At 34.8% G+C, this 20,708-nt stretch overlaps 1 protein-coding gene across 1 annotated transcript in view; it reads left to right on the top strand.

Moving 5' to 3' along the window:
* Nucleotides 1-20,708, top strand: part of LOC123667008 — a 37,145-nt gene that overhangs the window by 4,417 nt on the left and 12,020 nt on the right. The window contains exons 5-12 of the mRNA XM_045601016.1: nucleotides 983-1,043; nucleotides 4,985-5,141; nucleotides 14,982-15,251; nucleotides 16,697-16,874; nucleotides 16,968-17,061; nucleotides 17,630-17,695; nucleotides 18,473-18,538; nucleotides 19,170-19,326. Coding sequence (XP_045456972.1) covers nucleotides 1,001-1,043; nucleotides 4,985-5,141; nucleotides 14,982-15,251; nucleotides 16,697-16,874; nucleotides 16,968-17,061; nucleotides 17,630-17,695; nucleotides 18,473-18,538; nucleotides 19,170-19,326 — 1,031 coding nt within the window. The 5' untranslated portion in view covers nucleotides 983-1,000. The remainder of the gene's footprint in view (nucleotides 1-982; nucleotides 1,044-4,984; nucleotides 5,142-14,981; nucleotides 15,252-16,696; nucleotides 16,875-16,967; nucleotides 17,062-17,629; nucleotides 17,696-18,472; nucleotides 18,539-19,169; nucleotides 19,327-20,708) is intronic.

Genomic DNA, 20,708 nt, shown 5'->3' with positions numbered 1-20,708 from the left:
GCAGTGGACTGTCTAAAATGATGATGATGATGATGATGATACTCACTATAATGTATAAGAATTATAGTATATTGCTTTGTATTAAATTGTTATGGTTAAGATTTGACTTAATAATTTATTACCTGGTTCGATTTCCGTTTAAATATGTACGCATAGGTCATACAAATCTTTTTAAATATTAAAATTACAACTATAAAAATTTATTTAAACGAATTGGATTTTTTTTATATAAACAACGAGATTGGCAAACACGTGTACCGCTCACCAGATAGTGAGCGATTGCTGTAACTTGTAAATTCCTACAACACATCTTTACAAGTGCATTGCCGACCCTTTTTTTCACGTGGGGAAAATCCTTCATGGATACCCTCCAGCGCGGGGGCGCCAGAGGGTTATGTCAGAATCCTACTGACTAAAAACCACCACGTGTGAGCAGTCGCCCGCCTGGGTGGGGCGAGATGGGGTCGCGCTAGCATTCACCACCTCGCCCCGGCAATGCATTGCCGATCCTACCCTAACCCTTCCCAGGAGCTCGTTCAACCTTACTCAGTTGTTTAGCTGTGTTTTTCTCTAAGGTTCAGGTACTCCCCCAGTGTAGTTGCTCTAGATTTTGAGTACGATACTTACCGCTGTGCTTTACCATCGTTTTGACACGAGAATTTTATATATTAGATTTTACTTGTAGGTGATAAAGATACGCTCTTTCCGCACGTGAAGCAAGAGAATGAAAACAACCTTGACAACACTGGTATGTCACTTGGTAGTAAATTCTTAATATTTTTCTTTAATATTATCACAAGTGCGTTGCCGACCCTACACCCAATCCCATCAGGAGCTCTGGCCACCTTACACACCACAGGAACACAACACTGCTTGACAGCTTGAAGAGGGTAGTTGTAAGTACAAATAACCGACTTTTGTTTTTATATAATTAGTATATTATTGTAAATGAAACAATGTGTTCAAATTAGTTTTATTTACAGATGGTTTATTCATTCCAATGGTGAAGCTGGAGTATGGTAGCGACGCCGACGACAACACCGGTACGTCCCTTTGTGTTAAATTATTGCGGTTAAGAGTTTGGCTCAGTAATTTTATTGCGTGGTTCGATTCCCACTCGACTGTGTTTGTTTAGGTCATACACACATTTGTAACTATTGTTGAAAATTCTTGCATAAGATGCCTTACAGTAAATTATAACTATAAAAATTATGAAGTATAAATTTTTTAAGTAAAGCTTCTTTGTTTACACTTGACTTGAGGGAGTAAGCTCGCGAATGCGAGACGAGGGCGTTACGAAAAGTGTGATCGGACGAGGCGAACGGAAGTTGAGAGGGAATTATAAGTTATATGGAGCTAGAGAAGTTTTACTTCAGTCGTGTGATCCAAGGCACACTGGTTTTGAAGTAAAACTTCTTTGCGCACGCTTGGCTTGGGGAGTAAGCTGGTGACTACGTTGCACGAGCGTTACGAATAGTGTGATCGGGTGAGGCGAATAAGTTGAGAGAGAGATAAAGTTAGTAAAGATAGATATTTTTTTTTCAAAATTAATATTTTGTTACATAGATTAAGGACGCTATCACATTTTTCTACAAATATCAGTGTTTTTCACGTACCATTTTAATTAATTAGGAGTCACCCTGAGAGGATATCTTGGTTTCAAATGAAAGATAATATATTCATCTCCGAGTGAGACCATAAAAATTCTATAGCCCCATACAAACTTTTCACACAAATACAGTTTAACCATCACAGAAATCGCAAAAAATTAAAAAAAGACGGGTCTGAATTGGAACCATTATAGCCTAAATACACTGCACTAAGAAAAATAAATACACTAAGAAATTGTTGCTTATTTAGTCCTCTATGCGTAGCGCTAGATATTTTATATAAAAATAAATAATATTTCCATTTATGAGAAAAATAAGAAACGCTCTCAAATTTCTTCATACATTTTTTACAAGTGAACCATCGTCGTTCGTCATTCCGCGCCGAAACGCACTCATGGAAGCACGGCTGTATCGCTTCAGCGCAAGTAATAATTACGTAAAAAATGAGTTTTTTGTGTGTACTGTGCTTGGACGAAATTGATACTTCACAATCGATTGTCTTTGCTATGCATCTGGTTTATATATAATAATCAATAATAATAAGTAATCTTTACAATTTGTCTTCTTTTCAACCGACTTCAAAAAAAGGAGGAGGTTACTCAATTCGACCGTGTATATATATATATATATATATATATATATATATATATATATATATATATATTTTTAATGTATGTTCGGAGATAACTTTTTCGTTTATGAACCGATTTTGATAATTCTTTTTTTGTTGGAAAGGAGATATCTCTAGTTTGGTACTATGATAAGGAAACTAGGATCTGATGATGGGATCCCAGAGAAATCGAGGGAAACTTTCAAAAATCGTACGGGTGACTAGTAAATTTAATCATGTTTTCATTAAGTACTATAAAGCACTACTATTTAATAAAGGTCTGGAGTCGATCTGATTGATGATGGAGAAGAAAGATAGTCGAGGGAACTCTTCAACAATTTATAGCAATTACCTGCTTTTTGATCTTAATTCGTTTCTATTGATGAGAACTTTGCACCTTTATTAGTTATAAGTGCCATTACAGTCTGATAATGGAGACAAAAGATAGTCGAGGGAACTCTTTAACGATTTATAGCAATTACCTGCTGTTTGAACTTAATTCGTTTCTATCGATGAGAACTTTGCACCTATATGAGTTACAAGTGCCATTACAGTCTGATGATGGAGACGAAAGATATTCGAGGAATTACCTGCTGTGTGGTCATCTGCGTCACAGGACCAGGTTTGATGATGGAGCCCATAAACACTCGAGGGAATTTCTCAACAATTTACAGGAGTTGACCTTTTGCTGTTTGACGACCGCTTTGATATAATGGTGCATGTGCCGCGTCGGCGGCGCCTAAATACTGACGGTCGCGGGTTCAATTCCCGCTTGGAGTGGATATTTATGTTTATGCAAATATTTATTTTCAGTCTAGTTGTTAATCCTTGTGGTTCTCCCAACCTAGCCTCGGAGAACACGCTAGGCTGTCAGTCCCGGTTGTTATTACGTGCACCTGATAGCGAACTTTACTCATAGTATGTCGACGCGTTAGCGCAGCGGTCACAGCACTGGCTGTTGCGCTGGCGTTAGTGGGTTCAATCTCCGCGCAGGACAGACATTTGTATTGGCCATATAAGATGTTTGTCATGATCTGGGTGTTTGTGCTTGTGTATTGTGTATGTTTCCGGACCCCCGACACAAGAGAAAAAGCATCCTTGTTAGGTCTACCCATCACTAAAAATTGTAAAATAAAATAATTTTTAACAAAAAAAAAACCGACTTCTAACAGGAAACTAAAAAGTGAAAAATAAACTTAGTACAAAGTAATTCGTATTTTGATTTAGTTAATCAGAAATGATTAAATAAATATTTTATAATATTGAAGAAGTTTCCTGTTTGAAGTCGGTTTTTTTTGTTAAAAATTATTTTATTTTAAATTTACATTCATCATCATCATCATTGTTCCGTTTGCAGAGTTATAAAATAAATAAATTTCTAAAATAGAAGCAGCCTATGTTACTCCTTATTGCATAAGATATATCCCAGTGAAAGTACCGTCAAAATCGGTCCACCCGTTTCAGAGATTAGCCGGAACATACCGACAGACAGACAGACAAAAATTGGAAAAATGTTATTTTGGTATATGGACCGTGTATACATCCGTACGCATTTAGTAAAAAGTAGTATTTTAATATAACTAAAGGACACTCCAATTTTATTTATTTGTATAGATTGTTTACGTAAAATATGTTATGTTTATATTATTATAATGTTAAAACTATAATAATATAACTTAAAATTGTATGTGATTTTGAATTATAAAAATAAGCGTATTATTATCTATTATATTTTATTGTATAGTACGACGAACGAGTAGTAGATACCCTGACGCCTTAAGACATCGTCATAAACAGAGTAGGGGAGAGGTTCCGTGAATAGTAGGTACTTAGTAACAGTTACCAAGTTCGACTTTAAACTTACAACTAAATTTACTAATCAATACCAGTAAAATTAAAAATTAATACTTTCAAGTACCAAGATTAGTTACGTCGGTACAAAATCGAGCAGATAGCGGTATCAATGTGTGCGTACGCGTAATGTTATTGTGTTGCGATTTAAATACCTAAACTTGAGCGAGTGAAAAATGTGATAGCGTCCTTAAATATTGTGAATAAAATTTTAAATTTATTTTTAAGTCTATATTTTGTGAATTTTTGGATAAATAATAAAATGGTCGTCGTCCAGTGGTCATAATATGGTTGTGTACTATGTGGCTACGGTACTAAAGAATATAGTCACCCCCTCTCTTCCCGTGGATGTCGTAAGAGGCGACTGAGGGATAACGCAGTTCCACTACCACCTTGGAACTTAAAAAGCCGACCTTTGGCGGGATAACCATCCAACTGCTGGCTTTGAAATACACAGGCCGAAGACGGGCAGCAGCGTCTTCGGTGCGACAAAGCCAGCCCTGCGGTCACCAACCCGCCTGCCCAGCGTGGTGACTATGGGCAAAACACATGAGTTCACGTTATTTTTGGCGTAAAGTTGTGAAGGCCTATGTCCAGCAGTGGACTGTATAGGCTGTAATGATGATGATGATGCAGTGGTCGTAATTCGACCATAATTAATTTTAATTGTACGTTTGAACATTATACAAAAGAGTATGCGTGTGTGTCAAATTCATGGTAGTGTCATATTGTTTTTTTTTTTTTTTTTTTTTAAATATATGTTTTTATGCATAATTAAAAAAAATAGCATTCTGCACTCCTACTCTATATAAACGATAAGTGTGCGAAATTTCATACTCATCCGTCCGCGCAATTTTCGTAAAAAAGGGTACAAAGTTTTTGCTTCACGTGTTAAAATAACAAATTATGACAGGAAACGACACAGACTCAGTATATGAAAGCGGTGCTCCAGGACCGTCAACTGAGAAGGAATTACGTACGGGAACTGCAGACAGTAACTGTGTGACAACATATTCAAGGCAAGATTTCAAACCTAGTGAGACGCAATCAACTGATAACGAGTCACGAAGGTGAGTGCGTTCTTCATACTAGTTGCTGGCGTCGTTATATTCAGCGCTCCTATTTCCTTGGTACCTCTACCTCTATTAATACTCGGAATTCTACTCTGGACGTTGGGGCGCGTTTCTCTCTCACCGTCACCCTTTCAACCGTTTTAAGCGCTTAAACTAGTGGGAACCCACCCTGTGTGAGAAAGGTGATGAATGTGAGAAAGAAAAAGTATGCAGCATGGAAGTACGAGAGGCATGAAAGCGAGAAATGGTATGAAAGAGTAGCTAGCAAATACAGTCTCCGACCACACATGTCGGAGGTCTAGATTAAACAAAAAAAAAAAAAAAAATACCGTTTTAAGCGAACTATATCTATACGAACCACTACACCAGAGCGGTTGCTCAGAGTGCCTAGTGCGAGTTTTATTCACAGAAACACGACACAAACGCGTTTATATGTGAAGATTATTTTGCATAGGAATTTAAACACTGCAGCCTAGACGATAAAGAATAGTATACGATACAATCGATACAGTGTCATCTAGCGGCAAACGCGAGAACTAGGTTGAAATGCCGAATTTCCCATACAAAATGAAGTTAAAATTTACGCCCGTTATTGCGAGACGGATTAAACAAAACTCACACTAGGCGCTCCGATCATGTACAAAAATCGAGACTAATTATTGGAATTAGGTAATATAATTTTTATTGATGTGAAAAAGCTATAGGCGAGGGTAAACCTGATTGTATATGATATAATAATCATAATAATAATCATTTATTCACACACACACATACATCGATATACAGACAACTTAAAGACTTGACAAAAAATAAAAATCACAACATAACAACTCCATTAAAATATAACTATATAGATATTATGACAAATAATTACATTGGAAACAGTGAACATAATATACAACCAAAATGAAACACAATAAATTTAAAAATAATAATAATAATAGGTAACTACCCACATAAAAACAACATATGATGGTATATATGTACTATACTATATCATAATTGAATTATCGTTATAATAATTGAGTTGTCAAGATTTTAAATAAATTTTTGAATTAAAAATTTTTGTATATAAAGAAAATAAATGTTTATTAAATGTTTCACATCTGCCAACCGTCACGTGACGGCTCACATTTTTCGTTTTTTTGAGGTTAAACTTCTTTAAGCGCATGAGATTATAATTTTTACGGATGAAACGGCAACGTTTTGATGAAACGGCAACGTTTTATAATAATAATAATAATAATAAACTTTATTTCGGGACTAGCCCATATAGTGTTAGTAACAATGATGCTTATAGTCTAATGTTAGTACAATTACATTTAAATAATTAAATAATTACATTTTAATAAATTTTGAATTAACAATAACTATAATAATATTTTTTAATAATAACAACAATTTTAAAACAACTAAAATGTGCATTCCCTTTTTTAAATATTATATTAATGTGAATTATAATTTAATTATTAATTTATTTACCATTTCATTATCATTATTAACAATTTATAATTAAGGAGTTAAATACAATGAATTAAAAACACACAAAACACAAAATAGACATGAAAAAATATATATATCAACTTAATCAGTATCATTCAATCCTCCTTTCACTCTTCGTGGCTTTCATCCATATCGTATGTACCTATCACGCTAATGTTATTAATTTATTTAGCGGCTCGGTCCGACGGCATAACATGCATGGTGACCCAATGTTTTATTATGGATCCGTCAAACCGGTCCGCAACTGTACGCAGGATGCTGTTTGTGCTCGCGCGTATCCGCCTCCACAGAGATGCCACACGCTTACGCATAATTGCATAAAAGCCATCTGTATGCTCCTCTGCGAACATCCCCGAGGCACTGCCCTAAACGCATTATTATACTGGACACGCAGGACGCTGTAGGCCTTCTTAGTATATTTAATCCACAGGCTGCAAGTGTAAAAAGATTGACAGTATGCTCTGAATAGAGTTATTTTAACTTCATTTGTGCACTTTGCAAACCTGCGGATAAGCATGTTACTTCTGACCGCCAGCGCCCTACGTTCCCGTTCCATGTCCATATCATCGCTCTGGTCAGCATTTACCCAATGCCCCAAGTACTTGAACTTTGTTACTATTTTAAGCGAAGTGCCACTTATTGTTACCGACGGTACTGTGGGATAACATTTATTACCTGCTTTAAATATAAGCATTTCGCTCTTTTCGGGAATATACCTAAGGCCATGAGCCACTGCATACCTCTCACAGATCCCTAATAATTTTCTAAGGGCTTTGATTGAAGGGCTCAGCAGCACCATGTCGTCAGCGTAACTTATATTGTTAACAAATGTACCATCAATAGAGCATCCGACTTTGGTGCTGCTCAGCTCCTCAATCAGACGGTTCACATACAAACTAAAAAGCTTCGGCGAGGTCACTCCTCCCTGCCTCACCCCACATTCCAGCCTGTATGGCTCCGACAGCGAGCCCGCCCAACTAATAATGTTATTCTGGTTACCGTACCAGTACTTCAATAGACGTATAAGGCCTTCAGGTAGTGTGGTCTCTGTCTTTAATTTATGCCACAGCTTATTGTAAGACACCAAATCAAAGGCCTTTGAAAGATCCAGGAAACACGCATAAACTGGTGTGTTCCTGTTCGTATAGTATTGGACAGTATGCTTAAGACACAGCACTGCACTTTCAGTGGACAGTCCGGGTCTAAATCCGAACTGTGCGTCATGCAGATTTAGATGCGTATCCAATCGGCTACTGAGCATACTGTCCAGTATTTTTGCAATGATGGTGGCCAATGATATGGGTCTATAGTTACGTCTATCAAAGACATCCCCTGTACGGTTTTTCACAATAGGTACCACCAGGGTCCTCATCATTTCCTCAGGTAGGTATGAGTGACACACGCAAGCAGTATAAAACAACGCCAGTACCTTAGACATATGCTCACCCGCATACTGTACATGTTCAATGCTTAGGGAGTCATGTCCAGGTTTTGATGAAACGGCAACGGTTTGATGAAACAGCAACGTTTTGATGAAACGGGAACGTTTTTGTCGATGGCGCTGGAACGGAAATCTAAAGCTTTACATTTTTATGAATATAAACTTAAAAATTAGTTTGCCAAAGAAGTTTCACTTCTGACATGTGTGCTTTGTACGCACGCACTTTTTAACAAATATTTCAGTACCCAACAATCATGACAGTGGTCACAAAATATTATCATCGGACATCACCAACATCAGCAAAATACAAGACATACTATTAATGTTATGTAAGATTTTATTAATACGAGTATAACAGTACCAGAATTTTAACTTCTATTAACTTTTTTGTTTATTTTTTTAGACTAAATAATAAAAAAGAACGTCAGAAACGATACAGAGAGCAGAACAGAGAAAAATTGAAACAGCGTGAAGCGGAAAGAAGGATACGTATACAATATCAAAGTATTGCCGGACCATCTACTTCTTCAAACAAAAATGTATCGGAAGTAAATAATGAAGAAGTAATAACTGCTCTTCAAAAAAAAAGAGAATATCAGCGAAGATATAGGGAGCGAAATAGAGATAAATTGAAGCAGCGTGAAGCAGAAAGAAGAAGACGTCGATAAAATACAGAAATGATCACAGAATTATCTACCTCTCCGAAATATAGAATGGTCTAAGATCCGAACCCAAGTCGATCTTCACCCAGCTGATAATAGAATGAAACGCACTTTATGATAAATTTAGTATATTAGATAATATATTAAAAATGGGTTGCCTAAAAAAATCCTGGACTGACAATTTTTGATTATTTTTTTTTTTTTAAATTCTGACTGACAATGGTACAAATATATTGATGAATCACTTCCGAGAAATATCAATAATGAACATTGCATTTACTTCCATAGATTAAAAAAAAAAACAAAAACCATAAAAGTTGTAATGTTCGTGGCCTAATTAGCATCGGATTAATAAAAAAATGGTTGCGTAATTAATACAACTATATATCAGTATTATAAAATAACAGTGGATGAATCATTTTTTAATCAGGAAACATGGATGTCCATACTTTTCCATGAAACAGTATTTTGTTATTTAGTAAGGAAAAAAAACCGTCAGCGTCAGACCACGTCCTAGTTTTTACTAGGCAGTCACAGGACTGTTGATTTGTAGTTATAATGAAAAATCACCTGTGAATTATAATAATGCATGCATGATTAACAAAAGGCATTTTGAGCCGGTGGATGTAAATTTTTAAATAAAAAATCAGGAAACACCTCTGATTCCACAACAGCAAATCGACGATTATAGTGAAAACATTGATGATTGAAGCCTTACTCCTCAACAACAAACTGGTATGGAATAAAGAAAAATATTTAAGATTAGCGCCACGGCAAAACAATATTCCTCAGAGTTTATTATCTATGAGCACTAGAAAATATAGGGATACAGTCAAAGCTACATCTTTCATGATGGCATCTAAGGAGTCGATACCTATCATTTGTTATATATGGCTGTAAAAATAATGAGAATGAGAGTTCATGACTGTTTAACAATTGCGTTTAAACATACAGATATAGCTAAGGAACAAATTCAATCCGAAGGGTATATACAACTGCATAGAGTCTAATTTAGCTTTTCTACGGTCAACCAAATTCAGTTTGGTAATGTTCTGCAAGGAAAAAAGATTTATTTGCAATTATTCGGCAGCTAGGGAAGCCAACTGCATTTATGACACTAAGCGCAAACGAAATAGGGTGGCCGGATTTGCTACCATTGTTGCATAAATTAGCTTAAGAAAAAGGAGATATGCAAATTTTTATCTTACACTATTAGTGTCCTGGTGAACGTTAAATTAAGACTAGTGGACTGTATACATCTGGTTTATTAACCGTTTCGGGAACATAAGTGGGAGATGGAGCGAATATTAAAATAGATTGTCTCAGGCGTCGAATAAAAAAGGTCGCTGACGAGTCGCAGTTCGAGCCGCCGCTGCCTTCGCTTCGATGGTGGGGCAGTCCCCCCACGTCTTTCGCTGCGCACCACAGCCCGCGGTATTGCGTTAATCCGCAACATATCCTGTATTAGTAGACCAAACAATTTCTATAAACGACATCCAAAAAAGATGGCACAATACTTTCAATCCATTTGTTTTTAATGTCTTAAAGTTAAATATAGATTTCCAGATTACTACAGAAGAATATGGCGGCACATGTCATCGAATATGTATATGTATTAGAAATTTGCAATGCAAAATAATAGAAGCTATGAATAAGAATCCAGAATTTGATATCGTTGAAATAACTCGTAAAATGAGCATTGACATGCTGAATACTATTGAGATGAGTATTCAAGAAGCTGCTTGCAATTTTTTAAGGTTACCAATATCTAAATCCTCAGTAGCTGTTCAGTATATTAACATTTGTTGGCGTTATGAACGACAGCGAATAAAAAAACAAATGGATGAAGTTGATGGCAACTCTACTGATATTTGGAAAGAGGATTGGTGTGACAAGTCCCAATAACGGCCGGAAAAACTGGAAGCAGTTTCTTTAGCACAATTTGTTCCAAAATATACTACAAAAAGGGAAAATATGTCAAAAGCAACAGCCTCGAGTTATTCGATACACAAATTATGACATGACTCAGGTTTACAACGAGTAAAGAATATAAATGGCTACCTTACACATACCATTCAGAAATGAAGAACAGAAATATTAGCAGATATGAAATTCACAACTATATATGATGAACACGAAATCGAAATTTTAGAAAAAAAGCGGAAAAGAATTTTGAGTCAAATGTTGATGCACAAAGGACAATTGATATATTCCGACAATTATCGAATCAGAAATTCGAAACTACTACAAGGTTTCCAGATCCAAATCTCTGAAGAATTGTACAGATATCCGAATGCTGCTGAAGATTTACGTATAGCTACGCTTAAAAACTGAGGAGCAATAGCCAAATGAAGAGAAAGTATCATGAATAATAATAGTTTTTGCGAGCTTATGATAAACGCTAATGGAAAAAAATGTAAGCCGTCACGTGACAACTGGCAGATGTGAAACATTTAATAATCATTTATTTTCACGTTATGTACAAAAAAAAATTAATTCAAAAATTCTTTAAAATCGCGACAAGTCAATTAGTATTTAGTAATTATACATAATTATATTCCATCATTTAGCGTAGTAGTATGTTGCCACGGCCTGTATCGCCACGCCAACAAACAGGTTTACCCTCGCCTATACATTCACATCAAACACAAAAATATTTCCTTTTACACGTCATTTATCTGCAGAGAAGTCACCATTACAATTATTTTTCACTGTGCCAGCTGGATGTGGAGAAATATTTGTAATATTTGTAATAAAATTGATATTAGAAATATATAACAGATTTTCTGATAATGATGGCTTCTACAATTCATACATTATCTGTGCTTTGACTGGTAAAACTGCAGTCGCCATTAACGGTACCACTGTTCAGACTGCATTGAAAATATCGCTATCAAATCTAATTCCGTTGTCAATAGAAACAGCGCAACAGTATCGATGCTTATTTTAATATGTCAAAGTTTTAATAAGCAGCGCCTCCAATGCGACAAGGCCCAGCCCTGCAGTCTCCAACCCGCCTCCCAAGCGTGGTGACTATGGGCAACACATATGAAACATTTTAAACAATTTGTTATTAAAAAACATTACATTATTACAAATAACATAGACCTGGTAGACGGGTCAGCTAGTGGTGCTCTTGGAAAACTGGTTCATATAGAACAAAATGAAGAAAATCAAGTTCGCAAATGGCTCGTTTTTCCAGATAAAAAAAAAACGGGTATGATGGCTAGGAGAAAAGCCACTGCCTTCGTTGCGGAACATAATATTGTTAGAAGTGCTGTATCGATTCTAGGTCAAAGTTCAAGTATATCACTCAATAATACTAAAAACATTGTGGGAAAAAGAAAACATTTTCCATTGATGCATTCCATTCTGATGAATGTGCTATGACTATTCATAAGTCTCAAGGAGGTATATATGACTAGGTGGTCTATCAGTGTAGCGAAAAAGTCGTTGTATTCCATTACTTTATGTAGCTTTAAAGCGAATAACAAGGGTTGAAGGGTTGTTTATATATAATAGTCAGGATGATTTAAGATTTTGTCGTGGAAGAAGACTTGATCCATCGGTTTCAAGTTCAGAGCAACGATTTAGAATATAACCTTTACACGGCAATTACATTGCACTGATTTTATGAGCTCCAGAAAAAAAAATACTATAAATTCTTTAAACTGCCAGTCTCAGAATACGTGCTTCCTGATTCTATTTGTCAAAAATGTTTTTATTGCTGATTGAAACATGGTTTCCTGCAGATGAATCAGTTGACTTTGAAAATTTGTAATATTGTATTTTTTTATTATTTATCGTTGTGTCCATTTGTTATAAGTATTCTTTGACGGTTAGCAGGAAAGTGGACATAGGGTGCCAATCAAACCACCAATTGCAAATTCATGCGACGTTTCGATCCTTTATTGGACCATCATCAGGCATCTTTACATGTAGTAGTCAATAGACATCTCCTTATCAAAGTTCTTTCATTATGTAAGATTCCAAATCCAAATACATTATATATTATTTTTAAGTTATGTTTTAAGCAGTATTCTATGAATTTTGAAAATTTAAACTAAAACATTTGAATTTGATAGGTAACAATATGCACAATTTTAAGTTATTAAGTTTTTGGTTTTTACAATTTCAAGGCATCAAATTCTCCGAACTTGACTATTGAACTGCATCTTTACATATGTTTTTTAAATTTATAATTTCTTTCTTCCTATTTTAATTTTTTTAATTTATATTTTTTTTTTACCCACATGTATTTTTCTTCAATGTTATATATTATTTTATCTACACTAATGTTGTAACATTCTACTTATGTTTCCAATACTTGACTTATAATTACTACTGTTATAGCGCAGACAACAAAACACTCAATTTAAGCAATTTCACATGATGGTATAATATCCACATCGATATCGTAAAATCTCATTATAACATCGCGCGCATGCGCGCAGCTGCGCTCTCATTGGTTAGATTTTAATGGCGGCAAAATCACTGTGACAATACACGTACGCGTGAATTTAATTTAATAAATTAAAAGTTAAAAATGGATGGCGACGATGATATTTGTACGCCTCCGGATATTCTAGAATTGACAACAAAATTAACTCACAATCTTTTGCCAGAAAAATCTAGAAAATTATATGAAAAAGAATATAATAACTTATTCCGACTCCGTCTACGAGCTCTACTGCTTGCTCCGCGACCGCTACAGCTGCTGGATCAATAATTAACATTAACTTTCAAAATTGTACCATCCAAAATTTGAACAATTATTATAAATAAACTATTGTCAGCTTTTACTCTTGTTGTTTGATTAATTGCATTAGTGAAGATAAAGTAGTGTATGCAACTGCATATAACACGGGTGTTAAAACACTCGTTACTATTATGAAACTCGCTGCGCTCGTTTCATAAACTCACACTCGTGTTTTAATACCCTTCATTATATGACAGTTGCATAAACTACTATTTCATTATTAATCATTTCAATGGTTAAGCTTTAAAAAATTAGTCATTTCTTATAAAAATATGTCATTCAAAATTAGCTAGTTACAAATAATTTTTTTATTACATTATAATTTCTATTTTATAGTCATTACTTTTTTTCAAAAAAAAAAAATTTTTTTTTTTTGACAGTTTTGACATCCATGTAGAGTGACGTGTTTTCGGCCGTTAACAAAATTAAAATTAAAAACTAATTAGAGGATGTAATTTAATAATAACAAAAGATGCATTGATTCTACTACATGTGAGACACGAGAATAGAAGAAATTTGAGAACACGATGTAAATTAAAAAAAAAAATTTTTTTTTTTTTTGAAAGTTTTGACATCCATGTAGAGTGACGTGTTTTCGGCCGTTAACAAAATTAAAATTAAAAACTAATTAGAGGATGTAATTTAATAATAACAAAAGATGCATTGATTCTACTACATGTGAGACACGAGAATAGAAGAAATTTGAGAACACGATGTAAATAAAAAAAGTAATGACTATAAAATAGAAATTATAATGTAATAAAAAAAAATTTTGTAACTAGCTAATTTTGAATGACATATTTTTATAAGAAATGACTAATTTTTTAAAGCTTAACAATTGAAATGATTAATAATGCAAAATAATATATAACATTGAAGAAAAATACATGTGGGTAGAAAAAAAATATAAATTTAAAAAATCAAAATAGGAAGAAAGATATTATAAATTTAAAAAACATATGTAAAGATGCAGTTCAATAGTCAAGTTCGGAGAATTTGATGCCTTGAAATTGTAAAAACCAAAAACTTAATAACTTAAAATTGTGCATATTGTTACCTATCAAATTCAAATGTTTTAGTTTAAATTTTCAAAATTCATAGAATACTGCTTAAAACATAACTTAAAAATAATATATAATGTATTTGGATTTGGAATCTTACATAATGAAAGAACTTTGATAAGGAGATGTCTATTGACTACTACATGTAAAGATGCCTGATGATGGTCCAATAAAGGATCGAAACGTCGCATGAATTTGCAATTGGTGGTTTGATTGGCACCCTATGTCCACTTTCCTGCTAACCGTCAAAGAATTGTATTTTTTCATCATGCTATATTTACTTCCTGTCATCATCTGTATATTTATTCCTATTATTCGTACAAAATAATTTCGATGTTTCACATCTGCCAGCCGTCACGTGACGGGTCACGTTTAATTTTTTATATTCATTCATGACATGATGAATTATAGGTTGAACAGAGCAAAAACTGCTGCAGAACGTGGTCGAGAATTCAGAGCACGTAAAGCACTGCTTAGACAACAACGTAAGCAACAAGAGGAACGAGATGCTAAAAATCAAGTCCCTATACCCCCTGAAATAAAAAAATTGGAGAAAAAAAAGAGATCTGCAGAGGCGACACGGCGATGGAGGGAGAAAAAACGAGCCATGAGTGGGTTAACAAAAAAACAGGCGAAAACTGCAGCCGAACGCATGAGAGAATACCGGCAGAGAAAAAAAAGGTAATAATAATAATAAAATTATGTGGTGTCATGGGACACCAGGTAGGAATGAAGTTCCTTCGGATAATATAGAAGTAACACAATTTGAAAAAAAAAATGTTGAATTTTATACATATTTTCTAGTTCTTGATTTTTTTTTTTTTTTTTTTAATTTTGTTGATTGGTTTTTAATTAAGTACATAAAAGTATTAAGGAAATTTAGTATTTTAGAAAATAACAAATACCGTAAAATAAAATAAATCAAACAAAATAATAATAATGATAATAATTCAAACTATTAAGTGAAATAAAAAAACATATGGCTTTATTTATTTTTGTCGACAGTATAAAATTACATAAATAATTTAAAAAATAATTTTACTTGTAATATTTTAGTTTTACAAACGTCATATTATACAGTCGTGTGACTGATATTACGTCACTTCCGTTATATATTTTTCTTACGGTTTTAGTATCACATTTTTTTAACAGATTTCCAAAAAAGGAGGAGGTTCTCAATTCGACTGTATTTTTTTTTTTTTATGTAACATCAGAACTTTTGACCGGGTAGACCGATTTCGACAAATTTTGTTTTAATCGAAAGGTGGTGTGTGCCAATTGGTCCCATTTAAATTTATTTGAGATCTAACAACTACTTTTCGAGTTATATCTAATAATGCGTTTTTACTTGACGCTTTTTTTCGACGACCTACGTTGTATTATACCGCATAACTTTCTACTGGATGTACTGATTTTGATAATTCTTTTTTGTTGGAAAGGGGATATCCCTAGTTTGGTACCATGAGAAGGAAACCAGGATCTGATGATGGGATCCCAGAGAAATCGAGGGAAACTCTCAAAAATCCGTAATAACTTTTTACTGGGTGTACCGATTTTGATAATTTTTAATTTAATCGAAAGCTGATGTTTATCATATGGTCACATATAAATTTTATCGAGATCTGATAACTACTTTTTGAGTAATATTTGATAACGCGTAGTTGCTTGACTATTTTATCGTCGATCTACGTTGTATTACTTGTCGATGTAATTGAAGTCGGTTTTTTTTTTCGTTTGCGAGCAAACACAATTATTCAGTTCGCTCTCCCAGCCAAATGTCAAGCCTGCCGTAAGGAACTTCGTTCCAATAATTTATTGATTCACTCATTTTAACAAAACAATTTACGGCACGTTAAGTGTTCACATTTTAAACAGAAACATATACGGGTTAACGTTGGCAGCCGTAATAGTATAGACTGTGATACAGCTGCCTGCGTGTTCCACTGTGAGATATGAGACATAGCATACATTACTTACATAACAGATGCAAATCTACTTGAGAAATATTATAAAAATAGTATTTAAACCTAAAGGTATAAATAAATAATATAATATTAAGGTATATGATATTTATAAAACTTACCATTGAAGGCTTGTAAGATACTTATTTGCATTTTTGTGCTTAGAGAAAGGAAAAATGGTCAAGCTTTAGATGCAAGAGTCAGCACATCATCACAAGTGAATCAAGTGGCCGGTCCATCAACAATAAACAGCATATCCGCAGAGCTACAGCAGCAAACCAGCTATTTGTGTACAGTCTGCAATAGGTTGTACTTTAAAGATGATCTGTCGAAGGGAGTCACGGTAAGAAATAGTATAACTTCGAAATATTATCGAAGTGTGCACATACTTTATCACTGTGAAGAAACTAACAAACGTCAATTTCATACTTTCCAGAACATCAACAACATCAACGATGCAATGATTTGTTCGACTTGTAAAGTTGCTCTTGACAAACGACAGCATGCGGATGGGCAATTCGGTGTATACGGTCAGATTATCAATATATTTTTCATGTAACTAGGTCGGTAAACAAGCGTACGACGCACCTGATGGCAAGTGATTACCGTAGCTTATAAACGCCTGCAACACCAAATCGCAAGTGTGTTGCCGACCCTACCCCGACCCCCTTCCCCCCAGGAGCTCTGGCCACCTTACTCACCACAGAATTGAGCCGCTGTGATCTTCTGTAAGGTTGAGGGTACTTCCCCGGTTGGGTTGATTTTGGGCAGGATATTTCCTACTGTGTCCTACCCTTTATTTTCTTATTGATTAAAGAGGGCTCGAAGAGGGTAGTTCGTAGTGACTGGAAAGCAAAAGCGACAGATAGGGTTGCTGGGGAGATTTACGTCCAGCAATAGACTGTAAGAGGCTGATGGTTTGGTCAAAGAGCGTAGCTAAGCTGGGTGACTGCAATTATTAATATTCACAAATTCTTAACAGCGATTATAAATTACCTTTTTCCTTTATAAAGAGTTATTCTTGTAAATGGTAAAATATATACAATTTAGTGATTTTATTTTTGACAATTAATTACATATAATAACGTTTACTTTTAGGTGATAAGGGTACACTCTTTCCGCGCGTGAAGCAAGACAATGATAGCTACCATGATGCTAATGATGGTATGAAACTTGGTAGTAATTTTTTTTTATCATAGCCACCCACTTTCTTCTCATGGGTATCGTAAGAGGCGACTAAGGGATAACGCAGTTCCACTACCACCTTGGAACTTAAAAAGCCGACCGATGGCGGGATAACCATCCAACTGCTGGCTTTGCAATACACAGGCCGAAGACCTACCTATGGCTTATGTCCAACAGCCAACGATAGGCTGAAATGATGATGATGATGAACTAGGTCGGCAAACAAGCTTACGGCTCATCTGATGGTATGCAGTTACCGTAGCTTATAGACAGACGTCTGCAACACCAGAAGCATCACAATCGCCTAACCGACCCTACGCCCAATCTCTCCAGGAGCTCTGGTCACCTTACTCACCACATGAACACAACACTGCCTGTGAGCAATGATCGATATTTTTTTAATCAAGATTATAAGTATGTGTATGTATGTATGTATGTATGTATTTATGTATGTGTTTATGTGTGTATGTATTAAATATATTCAAACGTTTATGTCTCAATTTGTACACCTACACTGACACAATACCATCTCCTCTGCCCCTAGGTTGCCTGGAAGAGATCGCTTTTTAGCGATAAGGCCGCCCTTCGTGCCTGATGATACTCTGGCAAACTCCATAATATGTATTATTTCTGTTTTGGTGTACAATAAAGTGTATTGTTATGTATTGTTGTGTTAAGTACAAATTGACTTGCCTTTTTTATATCACCAGTATTCTTGTAAAGGAGACAGTGTATACAAATTAGTTCCATTTACAGATGATGAAGCTGTACTCATTCCAATCGTGAAGCTGGAGTATGAAAGCGAAGTTGACGAAAACACTGGTACGTTTGTTTGTATTAAATTATTGCGGTTAAGAGATTTGGCTCACGAAAAAAAGCTGTGAAAACTTGGTGCACTTTACAACAATTTTTTTGAAGTAGAACTTCTTTCGCACACTTGAATTGGGGATAAGCTGGTGATTGCTGGTTATGTTTGCCGTGGTTTGAGTGTTTGAGCAGTCCTTGTGGGTCTCCCCACCGTGCCTCGGAGAGCACGTTAAGCCGTCGATCCCGGTTATCGTGTACGCCTGATAGCGATCGTTACTTATAGTAGGGAATATATCTGCCAACCCGCATTGGAGCAGCGTGGTGGATTAAGCTCTGATAATTCTCCTAAATGGGGAAAGAGGCCTATGCCCAGCAGTGGGATATCACAGGCTGAAGCGCTGGTGAATGCGTAACGAGAGCGTTACGAAAAGTGTGATCTGGCGAGGCGAACGGATTTTGAGAGGGAGATGTAAGTTAGATGGAGCTAAATAAGTTTTACTTCAGTCGTGTGTTCAAAAACGTAATCATTTTTTTTTTAATAATTTTTCGTTTAATACATTAAATAGTAAATAAAGTCAATGAAATTGTAAATTCATTTTAAAATACATTTGGGAGTTTTCGGATGAATAATAACAAATTATGACAGGAAACGACACAGACTCAGTATATGGAAGCAGTGCTCCAGGACCATCAACTGAGAAGCAATTACGTGCGGGAACTGCGGACAGTAACTGTGCGACAACATATCCAAGGGAAGATTTCAAACCTAGTGAGACGCAATCAACTGATAGTGAGTCAAGAAGGTGAGTGCGTTACTCATACTAGTTGCTGGTGTCGTTATATGCAGCGCTCCTTTTTCCTTGTCTATTTTCTCCCTCTACTAATACGCGGCATTCCACTCTCGACATTGGGGCTCGTTTGATTCTCTGTCCTTTTCTTGTCTCTGCCTCTCTCTGTCACTCTTCCATATTTCGCCTCCCGTTTCTACAATTGACTCAAACAAATTTTTGAAGTGATCAAAAACAAAACTTTCATAAGCGCGTTTTTGGAAGGGGAAAATCTTATGCTCATAACTCACGCGCAGCGGTCGTGTACTGTGCGCGTTAGACGCTTTTTGGATGAGTGAAATATCGTGCGTTGTCGTCACTGACATGCTTACAACAGTGTATCTGTAGCTTTACAGTGGACGTATTGTGCAACATTAGTGCTGTGTATATCTTTTAAGTGGATATTGAATGGATTTAATGAAAAGTTTAATGTGTGTATACTGTGCGTTGTTGAAATGGTGTTTTTATTTGATTGAAAGTACATCTGCTGAGTTTCTTGCCGGCTCTTCTCAGCAGAGTTCGCATTTCGAACCGGTGATAGATTCATGACGTGTCATAAGAGCAACAGGTTGGCCTACATGAAATAAATAATTTTGAATTTGAATTTGATTATTATTTGAATTGTTTAATTGTAAAACATTGTGCAGTACAATAGTGAGTACTAAAATAAATATACTAATATTTTTGAGATGAAAAATAAATAACAAAAAATTATTCTAAATCTTCGTTTTTATTTTGGCGTTTGATAATTTTGTATTATTTATTTTTCTAATATTTAACCTCTGCAACGCATCACGCAATTAGTATTTCACAGTGGCTTGGACGTTTTCGTGGTAAAACAGATTTCTAGTTGTTCAATCATATTTTTATCGTGGATTTTGAAAACAAAATGTTTATAAAATCAAATAATAGTTCAAAATTAATGTGTCGAAGCTTAAAATGTGTTTATTAATGCAAAATTATAGTTTATTTTTATTTAATTTTTTATATATAATTTGTTATCGGTCAGTCGGTTATTACCTTCATTCATCATTCATTTATCATTTCATTTCATTAAATATTTTTTTATTTTAAAAATTTTTACTGTCAAAAGTAAAATATGTGCTAAAAAGTTTTTTTTTTTTTGCAAAATAATAAATTTATAATTTTATATCGTTTGATATTATTGTTAGAAATTTACGAAAGAATATTGTCATGGAATTAGGATTATTTTAAACATCCGTTTTTCGCATTTGTTTAGATCCTTGATCCTGAAAATGTCTTCAGATGATGCTAAAAGAAAAAAAAGACAAGAAAATGAAGAAAAGTCGGTAGAAGCAGTTTGCTCGGATAAAGATCTAGGGGAAAAATCTGATGAA

Source organism: Melitaea cinxia, chromosome 27 (assembly GCF_905220565.1).
Source record: "Melitaea cinxia chromosome 27, ilMelCinx1.1, whole genome shotgun sequence".
Taxonomy (NCBI): Eukaryota; Metazoa; Arthropoda; class Insecta; order Lepidoptera; family Nymphalidae; genus Melitaea; species Melitaea cinxia.
The sequence above is the reverse complement of the archived record's forward strand: the minus strand, read 5'-3'. Positions and strand labels throughout refer to the sequence as shown.